Source organism: Anoplopoma fimbria, chromosome 15 (assembly GCF_027596085.1).
Source record: "Anoplopoma fimbria isolate UVic2021 breed Golden Eagle Sablefish chromosome 15, Afim_UVic_2022, whole genome shotgun sequence".
NCBI classification, from domain to species: domain Eukaryota; kingdom Metazoa; phylum Chordata; class Actinopteri; order Perciformes; family Anoplopomatidae; genus Anoplopoma; species Anoplopoma fimbria.
Window position 1 is genome coordinate 12,586,095 of NC_072463.1, and position 13,350 is coordinate 12,599,444.

General features: G+C 42.2%; 1 protein-coding gene across 1 annotated transcript in view; it reads right to left on the reverse strand.

Annotated features, from left to right (window-relative positions):
- LOC129103544 (peroxidasin) overlaps positions 1–12,625 on the reverse strand; it is a 46,078-nt gene extending 33,453 nt beyond the window's left edge. Inside the window, exons 1-3 of the mRNA XM_054614061.1 lie at positions 12,419–12,625; positions 2,244–2,315; positions 846–917 (exon numbers count right to left, since the gene is read on the reverse strand). Of these exons, the coding sequence (XP_054470036.1) occupies positions 846–917; positions 2,244–2,315; positions 12,419–12,603 (329 nt within the window). The 5' untranslated portion in view covers positions 12,604–12,625. The remainder of the gene's footprint in view (positions 1–845; positions 918–2,243; positions 2,316–12,418) is intronic.
- Positions 12,626–13,350: the final 725 nt, after the last annotated feature.

Consider the following 13,350-nt stretch of genomic DNA (forward strand, 5'->3'; position numbering starts at 1 on the left):
GGGGGGGTGTATGGTGGTGTGTCAGTGAGCTGAAGAGAGAAACTAAAGGAAAGCCCACATCTGTTCTAATACCCCCCTCCTCCTCCTCCTCCTCTCTCTCTTTTAGCTGATAGACATGATCTTGTCTCACGAGTGCAGTGCTTGTCCAAGATATATACGCTGGGCAATGATGTCACAGTTAGTCTCGCTACTTCTTTCCCAGGCCTTTATCAGTAGTTCCTGCTAATATCTATATCAATATTTTTGCTTTATCAGCATCATGCAGACGCCTAGCTTTGCCTTATCAGAGACCACAAAGAACACAACGTCATCTTCAGTCTTAAAATGTAAGATTATTCTCACCAAACACAAACTAAATCATTTAAAGCTTATTCACTAAACCCTTCCTTATCTCCGAGTGTTGTCCCGCCGTCAGAGTGCTGCATGCATGTCCTCGTATCTAACCGAACACAGACTGTGCTCTCAGCTCAGCGTAGGCCAGAGGGATGATAATGTCAGAGACTAACAAAGGGAGCAAACCCGCAATCCCACACAACAATCTGCTCTCCACCCTGCCTCCAGGTGGAGACTTCCAGACACATAAGTACAGAGGAACAGACAATTCATTGATGCCTTTTTCCGAACACTGAGCTGAGACATTTTCCCTGACTGAGCAGTTTGGCAACATCAGCTGTCTATGTTTTTTAAAGACGTGTTTCATCATGCTTCCCCTTCTGTTGACTCAACTCCTTTAACAGCGACCTTTTGCCTATCGGGTCTGACAGAACAGAGATGTTGCCACATTGTCTCAAAATCTATCACTTGAGTGCAAAAGCAAAAACAGAATTGACATGGGGGCAACGTACAGATATTTGAGGTTTTCCAGATCTTCAAAGGCCCCCCTGGGTATCCTTCGTATATGATTGTTGTTGAGGAGGCTGCAGAGGAAAGAAAATAGGGGTTATTTTGTGATTACAGGATGGACAGTGAGTTTGATCTGGTCTCATTCTAAGCCTGCTGTGTCTGAGTCAGGACAAGATACATATAACTTAATTCACAGTTGTTCATCTTGTCAGCTTTGTTCTGCAGTTTAAAAACCACTAGTGCTATGATTAAAATGTGGGTTCCTTATGGTTAGTTATCCCTCATATCGTGTAATGCTTCATGAAGCCTAACAGGAAAAAACATTATTAAATAAACAACAAACTACAAGCTTCTGAATACAAATATACACAGCAACTTGAGAGAAGGCAAAAGGCTCTCCCCTTCAACGGACATTACAGACATATTTCTGTCTGTATGACAGTAATATTGGTCTGTGTGGTTCAAAGACTGATAGAATTTAGAATGTGTTATTGTTCAGTCTGTGGAAGTGCAGCCTGAAACAATGAAGAGCTGTTCAGGATATAAAGCCCTCAACCGGCTTTTCTCCTGCCTTAAGGGACTTTTCATTCACCTTGAAACCAAATGTGAAAACACTAGGTCCATGCCATGCACATATTCTGTTGTTAATTAACTATGGATATAGAACTGGATCTACACAGCGTTACAATAAAAAGTGCTTTTATTCTGTTGGTTTTTTTGTCATATTTATTTAGACTTTACTCCGCAGCAACCACAGCAGACATGGATGAGAAAGCATCCCAATAATGTTTGCAAATATTTGAATGAGGTGAAGTGTGTTTGATTTATTCCTGCAGTCAGTGGAACAGTCTGAATACTGCTACATAAGTTAAAACATGCGCACAAGGGTTGCCAAACTAATATGTTGCCAGTGAAAAACACAGAAACCCCCCCAAAAACATTTCTGCTCTAATAGCTTAGCAATGCGCCATCTAGCAGGCTGGACATATGACAAATAGCTCTGTGGGTGGAAGTGGAAAAAGAAAATTCCTCATAGATTGCAAGTTGACCTACGTGTGTGAAAGCACAGCAGAACAGAGGGAGAATTTCGTGTGTGTGTGAATTTCGTGTGTGTGTGTGTGTGTGTGTGTGTGTGTGTGTGTGTGTGTGTGTGTGTGTGTGTGTGTGTGTGTGTGTGTGTGTGTGTGTGTAATACAAACGGGACTTACCTTACTAGGGTAAGTGACAATTGCTCTGAGTGCTGTTTTAAGAAAATTGTCTTGGTTCATTTTTAATAGTAGCATTGACTTGATTTCCTTGCATGTTCATACCAACAGGATGTTATTACTAATAAAAATCATTTAGGAAACAATTTCATACCAAAAAAAAAAGAAAGAAGGTAATTATATACAAAGACTTACAGTGTGTTGAGGTTCTTTAATCTTCTGAAGGAACCTGGCTGTAAATCCTTGATTTTATTGAACCTCAGGTCTCTGTGGAGCAGAAGAAAACATATTTATATTAAAGGAAAGTATTTAGTATGTTGTAGACTTTGAAGTGAATACACATCAGCAAGAAGGAGTCCACAGCAGAGCCTTCACAAAATAATCCGAAAGGATATTTGGACACATTACTCATTTCACAAGAATGCCTCTGTCAAGCTCCAACCATGTGGGCAGATTTATTTAACATTTGCCCCAAAGAGAACAATCACAGGGCTAGTGGCAACAGTCAGCAGGTCTCAGTGTCTTTCTCCTTTAACCTCCTTATTTAAAGAGGCTGTGTTATGACAACAATATGCTTCCACATTGGCACGTAACTCCGCGTGCCATGGAAGTGACAAGCTAAAGACCCTAATACTGCAAACAGCCCTGTGAAGGTGATGTCATTCCTTAAGCCATGTGGCATTACCAGCCTTAAAATGACAAGTTATGTGAAACCAGAACGTCTCATCTGAACATTGATGTAACGTTTGTGGAACTTAGGCTGTTAGTCATCTGATCTTCAACTAAGACATTTGCTAAATGTGTCTCTAAAAGATGAGTTCTAGAAGTGGAACCAGGCATTCACATGATTGGCATTTAGAAACAGTTTACATCATCAGTCCCTCACTATTCCTAAAAGCATTCAAACTCTCTACAAATATGTAGCTGTGTATACCGACTACCACGGTAGTCCATTGCATATTTGACCCAGCATGGCATCCTGAGAAAAAAAAAGTCTATTGAAAACACTTTCCCTGGAAACACAACGCAGATTTATCACAGCACTGAAGAAAAGGGAGAACGACATCAGCCTTTCTCCTCCTGGAAGCCCGACTCCCCCAGTAAGAGCTTGAACTGTATCCCAGTATTCTTGTTAGCCAATGAGCGTACAAAGCCAATGCTCAGGGTCACACAGACATTATGTACTCCAAAGATTATGCAAAACCATCAAGACGTCAGGGTTAAGAGACCAGTCATTCTTCAGTTTGAAGCAAAATAAAAACTGCTTTTTGTCTGTTAAATGATGTTTCAAAGCTTCAGCAAATAGTTTGAGACTTTATTCATAATGTTGACATTCAAATTCTGAATCAACATTTGAAGGCTGCATGTCTATTCTTTTTGTTTAAAGCTGCTTTTTAAGCACAGTTGCAGATAAAGACCAGACTTCACTGATAATATTAGTCTTATACATGAAGAAATAGACTCCAGTACAGTAAAGTCCAAAAGTCTAAATTTATTGATAAAAGATACAATTTAGCAAAAACTTTAATAGAAGTTTTGAGTGTAAATAAAAATGACATTCTGAACAGCCCTACCAGGGACACAAATTTAATTTATGTGCTGTATTTTTTTAATGGCTTAGCATTAATCTAATCTCCCGTTAAGCTCATGGGCAAAAGAATGCACTATAGCGCAATACTTTAAGGAATTTCTGATTCCTCAATATTTCTGTAAAAATGATTTGCTATCAAATCATTTCATTGCCTGTGAAATGTTTATAGGTCACTGGCTCTGCAAAAGCCTTCACATATGGATGCAATCAGAGGGAGTCCCACTTTTTTTCACATGCTGACTTCCTTCCATATAGACAGTTTGCGTGGAATGTCCTTCAGCTGTGACGATGTTGTCGTTTCTGGCACCACCTTCAGTATGTGTGTGAGAAGCTTCACTATAAACTTCTTATTGTCAAGATAAAAGAGTTTGCATCGACAGGTTTAAGAGCGCTGAGAAAATGAACTGTCAAAATCATGTTTAGTGGAGAGAGGGTTGAGGGTGTTTTTCTATGGAAAGATCAGGGATCACTGCTGGGTGGAACAGGGACAGCACCCTTAGGAGAAAACACCTCTCTCACCTCCCAAGCTACGGCCCAGGGTGCAGAGTGCACTCCCCCGACATGCTGAGGCAGGGGCTGTCCTGCCTACCTGCCTCCAGCTAAGACAGATAAGGTGAGCAGGAGGAGGAGGAGGAGGAGGAGGAGGAGGAAGAGGGGAGCAGTTACGCAGCACCCATCACAAGTGCATACATGAAAGCACTGTTTCTCATCCCTGTTGAGGTCAGTCTAGTAAAATGAAGGGTCGCACTTGTTTCACAGGATTCATTCAAAGCTTTTTTCTTGAACGGGCTCAAACTGTCCATCCTGTCATCACATATATTCACACTACTGTCCTGACTTCACTCACTAGCTGTTGCTGTGGGTGAATGTACGTTTGTTAACTGAAGCATCGGTCCTGATGTTGAGATGACTGCGTTTCTTTGATGAGAGGGCTTAATAAGGCCGAGCCGACTGTTATCTGTGGCAGCAGGGTGTGTTGACAGCATCAGCACCGATGTGTCCCACAAGTGCTCTCATGCTTGCAGTGAGTGAGACTGAAAAGTGGCTTTTGACTCTGAACGGTGCTGTGTTTTTGTGTGAGTGATTGTATTGTCTATGGATTTGTTAATAAAAACCCTGTGTGTCAAATCCTGACCCTGCTCATCCACCAAAACCCGGAGACAATGAATGTGCTTCATGAACTCGTATGATGACAAGATCAGAGAAAAAATGCCTTTTTTTCCCCCTGATACTAATTCACAACATTATCACTATTACAAATGCTCCTGTTGCGAGCATGCGCAAAAATTGTTTCACGTATAAACAGGGGAGTAATGACTATACTTTGTCTGAGGAACAAGATAAATGGTATATGAGGACATTTAGTAAACAAAACATTGTTCTACAGGAAATCGTTAATTGGCAAAGATTGCTGAACGTCTTGTGATATTTGTACCGGGACTTGTCAAAACTCCCATTAATGTATTTTGATGGCACCGAGCCAGAGGGAACTATAAAACAGCAAGGTTAACTACCAAGCCGAGGGGCTGACAGACTATTCTGGGTATTGCCTAAACACAAAGCCTGAGAGTGAACCTCTTCCCCGGCTCAGTGATGACGCAGCCATGGGAACGTGACAGTTATAGCATCAGTACAGTGAGGGCAGAACAAAAGATCATTTTGCTTTCTTTCTGAAAACAAAGTCATTTGACATTTACACACACTAAGGCTCATAACTCAATTTGCCGCGGTGATAACAACGGAGCCAAGATATGAGAGGGGAGTGATTTTAAAATAAAGAATGTCATGAAGATCTACTCTTGTACTTGAGTTTTGAACTTTACTTTAAAAGAGACTGGAATCCTAATGTTATCACTACATTTCCTCTGTTTGCACTGCATCTTTTTTGGCATAAACTAAAGTCAAGCCTTACATTTATCAAAAGATAATTAGAATGACCTATTTAGAGTTGACAATGCTGACAATTTGCCGGCAGTGGTGGGGCACGCTGTGTCTGAGATAGAACTGCAGGTCCAGTGAGTGCACTGAGGTGATTCAGGGACAGACTCACTCACACAGGAAACTTAAAGTGCTTATTGGTCAACGTAGGACGCACATTTAACACACTCTACTCAGACTATGTCCACATTCCGTACAGTTTGCGTCTGAATCTCTTCTTCTTTGTCGTAATGACATAATACCTTTGCTATATGATCAGCTACATCCACATTTACACATTTAACCAGATTAAATGTGGACGTGGCCTGGGGGTTGACACATTTACTACACTCACTTTTATGCTAGTTTCTCATGGAACATAATACATTAACAAAGGATTCACATCAGTTGAATTTGAGCTCAATACAGATTGTTAAGTAGCCACCAAAGAGCCCACATAGAGAGAAAAGCATACGGCTCCGTCTGCCAAAAGCATCCATGCTGCAGCCCTGTATCTGATGCCCCACGAGCTCGTTCTGAACTTTATGGGGATGTTTGCCCCAGACCCCCATCAATTGGTAATGGTAACCATAGCGACAGACAGCTGTCAAATAAATAAGTGATTCATTGAAGTTAATTATCACGTCTGTCAGTAACATTGATAACAACCGTGTGCTCCCTTAGAACAGGCACCTCAGAGGTTTGACACAATAATTGAAATTGTTTACTACCAGGATCGTGTCCTCGGCAGGATAGTAAAGCCTCTAAGGTTGTTAAATAACGCTCTGGACAACAAGGGAAGAGCCGTAAATCTGTGTGGCACAGCCAGGATATCTCTTATGTGTAGTGAACCTATGACCAGCTGTGCCGCCTACTTTCAACAACAATATGTGTCCTCAAATTCCTTCACATAATGGTGTAAATGAGACTAATATGGCAACCCCAGCATCAAGAACAGCAGGCAGCACCAACAACCACACATCATCCAACGTGTGCACAGTTTTGGATTCACGGATGAAGACAAAAATCTCCAACAAATCCTGTGTTTTTATATGTGGCAAATGTTACCTGCTGACTATTGTCCTGGATCCATGTACGTATAGGCCTGGGTCATGTTGCTGCTCAGAAATGACGGTAAGGGATATGAAAGATGAAGCGCTAGCACGAGCAAAGATATCTGGCACTGCCACTGATTACCACCAGAGTTTTAAACCGTATTTACAAAGTAAACGGATTATAGCTGCGAGGAAAAAAAAATTCAGAAGAGGTTTCTCTAAATCTTCTTGTCTGAGCCAGGAGGACGAGTGAACCTGGCTGCTGCCCAACTCAACCAGCATCTGAGTTCCATGTGTGGACCTCTCCTCTTGTTCTCTCCCCCTCTAGTCGGGGGAGTCGTTTGGCTTTGTGACACATGCCCAAGTGGGCTTGCCAAGGACTCTCGGCCGTGCATGAGTCATTCTTAAACACGAACATGGCCGGCTCCTAGCTCGGTTAGAGGAACAGTGAACCAGGATCTCCAAACATGGCTGCGATGGTTCTCTGCAAAGCACATCCTGGATGGACAGCAAGAGCCCATCAAAATCCTGCACAGCCTTTCCTTAACAACTGTCCCATCTAGGTTTGCTCAGAAGTATCCTTTATTCAGCTGGGAATGGTAAACTAGTAGCTACGCATTAATGGTGATGCGTTCAGGACTTTTCTTAAGCATTTCAGAATTGTCATACTGGGCCTTCTGGGCCTTTTTTACCTAGTTCTGACTGGCATGGGAGAGTTCATCATTTTGACACTGGCCAATGTACCATCCAGGCCACAGCTGGTACCACTGCTCTCCACAGGAAAGTCAATCCCATCATTTTCAGACAGTGCTTTTAGGTTGTTTCATCAACTCTGTCCACAATTACAGTTCCATATAGATACATCAGTTAGTACGTTGGCTTACAGCACTGGCCTGTGGTCTGCACTCTCATTAAGGTCATATCACGATAATTCAATAACAGATCATTTTGAATGTATACGTATGTTAGGGACCAAGCAGTGAGGCAAAAAGGAAAAACTGATGAGCTGCTCCAGGATTTAACCAGTCCTCAGCCCTCACTTAGGCCTTTTGCTCCACCAGGAAAGGACCTCCCCCAACAACCACGGTAACTCAAAGACAAATAAATAAATGATTAATATAATATAATTATATGTGAAACCCTACAGTGTTAAAACAAGGGAACTTCATCTCAACAATGTAAGGTTAAAAGCAATAAACAATGTGATGTTGTTGTTTGGGTGTGACTGCCTGTAAATGAAATGAACCTGTGTAGGTAGCAAACTCAGAGAGTGTGAACTGGGATCATATCACCATGTTTGGCTGTGACCATCACAATGTACCAGACTGCAATAGTGGATTCCACATCAGGTGCAGGGTATTTGTAATTACCACTACCTTACATTGATATTTAGCAGACAGTCTGTATGACATGTTCTGAAACACTTTACAAAGTACTTCATGGACAGTTTATACAGCTAAGAAGACAATAAAAAACCCTCAGTACACAGAACACAAAAAACACTATACTACTCTAATTTTGATGAGACTCACCATGTGATTCCTCATTTTTTGTGTTCATTTCTTAGAAGCTGCCTAGACCCTTCACGAAAACCAGTATTGAAATGTTATCACCATTACTATGGCTAGTGTTCTCCTAAGTCTTCTCTTAAGTTCACCAGCTGTCCTGCATTGGATGGGCACAGGAAGGGGCCAGTGGAGGTCCTGTCAACAACTATCTTGGGCCCAATCTCCCTGTGCAAATGAGTGAAGCTTTGGGGATTTCTGGCTTTGCATTCCATAATGCTGCAGAGACTGAGCGCCTCACAAAGCCTGACTGCAGCAAATTCCATACAATGGAACTCCACTTTCCCTCCCTGACTCAGGAACACTGCTACTCACTCAAACCAGGCCACTGTTTTGGGCCATGAGCCGGGTGAGGGGTAAAAGACATTTTAGACAGAGAACAATGGCTGGCCGCTGACCACCAGGTAGTTCTCCATGAAGAGATCAAAGGAGGCTGCCAAGTAAATGTGTCTGCTTATCACAGTCATTACCAGGCAGAACCACTCTGTGCAGGAACACCCTTTGACACTGGGACACTATCAACCCAGACTTAATTCACTCACCAGCCTTCCTGTGCCAAAACACTGGAAAACAACTGGACACTTGTTCCATTTAACACTGCCGTTAACTCAGCACACACAGCTACTGGACTGAAAGCTAGCATGGAACAACTGCACCTTCTTAACCTTCTGCATCATCTGTAAAGTATGCATGTTTGTTTACAGTAACTGTTTTAAAGATCCACATTCATCACAGTATGCTAGACACTAGAGATGCACTTATCCCACTTTTTAATTCCTGATTACCAATACCTGGGCTTTGGGTATTAGCCGCTACAGAGTACTGTTACATACCGGTGTACATTGGCTTAAAGTCTGTGCTGGAATCACACGATTAGAATAGACAATAACAGGCCGCTTTGTGAACTAGTGCATTTACAGATTCACAACGGACATGTTCCCAGCAGTGTAGACATTTATTGTACGCATTGGTATAGAACAGCCCAAGGGTCACAATGTTGAAAGTATTTATTCTTGTTACATAACATGTAATGCCACACCTAAAGCACCATAAAAACAAGATAAAAAGATATTTCAAAATGACAAGCAAACAGCCCAGATGTCTAAACATGGAACACAGAGTTACTGCCTTGTGAAAGAAAATGCATGTGTTACACGAACTATCTTTGATACTGCATGTCATACAAAGACGCAGGACGCATGACAAACTGAGCACTGTCTTCTCATTCTGTTACTATAGTTACTATCACTGAGCTAGTTCGCTGTTAGCTGCCAGTGGGCAGTGGAGTCTCTTTAGGTGTCTGGCTAATAGAAAGCTAACAGCTAATGGAGTGACAACACTACACAGATTAATAATAATAATAATAATTAAGCCTTTATTAGTCCCACAATGGGGAAATTCGGTTCTCTGCATTTGACCCATCCCGGAGGAGCAGTGGGCTGCAATGAAGCAATGGGGTTAGGTGTCTCGCTCAAGGACACCTCGGCATGTTGCCTGTAGAGGGGTTCGTACTTTCAGACTGGAGTTAGAAACATTTGACATCACTGTTTACATTTTAACAAACTTCTGTCAGTGATGAAAGTAACCAGAAAAGTGTTTGTAGCCCTAATTGATTACAAACTGCTTTATAAAACTAAACAATACCAAACAGTGGTTAATTCAGATATATACTCTGTATCTTTTAGCACATTTTTTTCTATAAGGCTAGCAACATATAATGTAATTTCCTCTATATTGTAAATTTTGTATTACGCCACTAACAGCTAACAACTGTAAATGATAATAGAGTAAAGAAACAACATTTTCATTTTGGGATGGTTTACATTCACTTTGGGACCGTGTTGAAAATACTTAGTCCGGAGCCCTGCAAAGATGTAAGACTTGTCTTGTTGAGCTTTTTTCTTGAGCTAATAATACCAGAAAACTGTTCATATTTGATAGTGCTAATGTAAAAGTAATCATTTATCCTACTCCAGCAAATCCCTGGGAAGATCTGCAGCAGTGTCATTACAGAGAGGAAACGCCATTCACTATCATGCCTCAAACAGAAAGTCCTCAGAGAAAACAGCTGAAAAACTATTTAGGCAGCACAGAACCTCAAGAATCTGGGGAAAAAACATCCATGTTCCTGTGTCCAAGTGTCATGTAGAAAAGCTCTTGGCACAAAGCCTACATGCAGTAGTACTTCTGAGCCAATACTTTGTATTCTCTGCTGCAGTGGCCCAGAGAAACAGAAAGAGATGTTTTGAGTTTCAAGAAGTTGAAGAAGACACTAAGAGTCCATGTTTAAAACTGCTCAAAATGTAATCATATAATCGTATCTTAAACATGATGCTGTATAGATGCATATATACAGAGTTACTGAAACCTAAAGTGAGTCACACAAGAGTTTTTTTGATCACAGAAGCTAAAGACACAACAAAGATTATAAGCAACACATGTCCCTATGCTCTACATCCACTAGTGTAAATCTGGGCCATGAATCGATCGATTGATCTGGATCTCACTCGGATGAAAGCAACTAAATGATCATAATGAAGGACATTTAATGACAAACGAAAGTGATTGAATTCATGACAGTGAGAACACAGCTGTAATCATCAACATCCCAACAAAAGAAGAATGTATTAAATAGATAAGTAGGAGTATATAACGTGAACAACTGCTTAACCTGTCCATCAGATTACACTACGTGTGAGCTAAAGGTTTATATGGAGGATCATCTCACACTCTTATGATGGTATCATATAAAATTCCTAGATGGCACGCTGCCAGGTGGAAGGAGGAATGCAGTGCCTAAACATATACAGCACATAGCTACAGGTCAAGAGTCTACAACGTCTACAACGCCCACCAAGGACTCGACTTTTAGGTGAGCTCGGGTGTGGTGTCTAGGACCTTTCCCACTGCAGACAACCAGTTATGGGTTGAACATTTTATACAGCAGAATGAGATGAAGCTGGGAAGTAAGTAGGAACTTCATTCATGTCCTGACATGACGGGGGGGGGGGGGGGTAAAGCAACAAGTGGCTGCTGCTTCAAAGCTGACCAGCATTAAAGCTTCTGGGAAACCACAGCGTGTTCTCCTGCTCCCATCAGCCCTCTGCCAGATTAAGACACATCCTACAGAAGACCTAAACAAGCCTTCCATTGCTGTGGTGACTTTCATCTTTCCTTTGGGGGTATCTGGGCTCCTTTGGGGGTATCTGGGTATCATGGGCTCCTTCAAGGCTGTGGGCTGACCCCAAATGACAAGAGGACAAGGCTAATTCATGCTGCTGTGGGACATGACGGCTGAGTTGCTCTTTGTCCCACTGTGCACAGGCTGAATGGAGCTATTTATAGGTCCATGCATTATGGACTGAAATGCACAACAAGATTGCAGAGGCCAATTAGAGACAAAAGGGTGCCGCATATTTGGGAGATTGGACGGATCTGGAGCTTTTGTTCCGTCGTCGCCGGCTACATTAAAAATGAACTTGTTTAGTCGGGTGACTGAAGCGGAGTGCTCCAGACAACCAGGACCACACTCACAAGTGCTTGTCAAGTGAGAAGTATTTCCTTCCTTTCATCTCAAAAGGGGGGAAGTCACACACGGAGTATATAACCTGTGCAACCAAACCCATCCACGCTCAATGATCGCTTTTCCGACTCCAGAGAAGGAAGCCGCTTTAGGAGCTGCTCCACATAGAGTCTCTGTCAGAATGTAAGGATCCATGGTTAAAAGCAAGTCTGTCCTGGAACAGGGATGTTTTCTGGATAACGATGACTGTGAGAAGACTCGTGTCTCCATACGGAGATGTTAACACTTCACTAGTTCTCCATACGCATTCTTTAATGTGGAGCCTGGCTCTCCACATTGCTTGAGGCTGACTTCACCAGCTGTGTGACCCTAAAAACCTGGTTCATCAACCCCTCCAGCCAACAGCTGGACTCACTGGCAGGTGTCAGAACTTTGTGAGAACTTTCCGAGACATAGTAATAACCTCTGAACTCCCACAGGACCTTTTTGTTTCCATTTTAACTTTGATTAGTGATTAAACTAAAGTTTTGTAAAGTTTGTGTTAACACTGTGAATAATCAGCTGTTATACCTTCACCACAGGCCTCAGATGTGGATACACATAAAGCACGGTGAAGCCTTGCATTGCGTTCCCGTGCGGTGAGCCCCGGTGGGCTGGTTCCCGTTAGGTTTAGGAGAGGGGTAAAAAAAAAAAAAAAAAAAAAAAAAAAGTCTACTTACAGAATGGTAGTCTGCGGAGACACTGCTGGCACGGTCTCCAGGTTCAGATGCATACATCTCACCGTGGTCCGGAAGCAGAGACAGCGACTCGGACAACAGAGTGCAAACTGCGGTCCGCTGGAGAGCAGCAACAAAGCCACCGCGAGGAGACACGGAGAGAGGAGCTGGCCGGCCCGCAGCGCCATTACGAGCAGTGAGCCGAGCTGAGCACAGACCGAGAGCTGCCCTCCTCACACACTGACGGAGAGGCAGCTCAGCTGGGGGAGAGGAAGGGGGAGGAAGAGAGGGGGAGAGAGGGGGGAGAGACAGAGAGAGAGACACAGAGAGAGAGAGAGAGAGAAGTGGGGCAGTGTGTTACAATCCCAGGAAAAGGGAGGCCAATGGAAAACTGAGTGTAAGAAGTGTATAACTCAACTTTATTCAGTGTCTGCTCACCAGCCATACTTATAGACATTTAACACTGTTTGGACCTAAAAGTCATTTGCAATTTTTCAAAAATTGGCAACAACAGTGGTTCCCAAACTTTTTCTGTCAAGCCCCCCCTTTGATGATATAGGAGCATTGTAAGAGTCAAAGCATTTCCATTCAGTGTTGTTTTCCCCATCCATCCAAAGATGCACTTTATGGTTCCCTCTATAGATAAAACAAGCTTTGTAAAAGTGTTTGATGTCAATTCAAACCAGATTTCTTTTTAGTTTAGGGGGTATGATTTCAATTTTGTTTCTTATTTATTCTCATTATTATCTACCCAAGATCTTCCTTGTTGCCAGTGTTTTGGTACTTTTTGTAAAAAGAAAAAAATAACAAGTTTAATGAAATCTTAAGTAAAGATGTAAAAAATGAAACACCAAAGTATGGTTTACATTTTGTACTACCTTGTCATTTGCAAGTGCCTTCATCATTTCAAGTGTTGATTGTAGAAAGAAATGTTA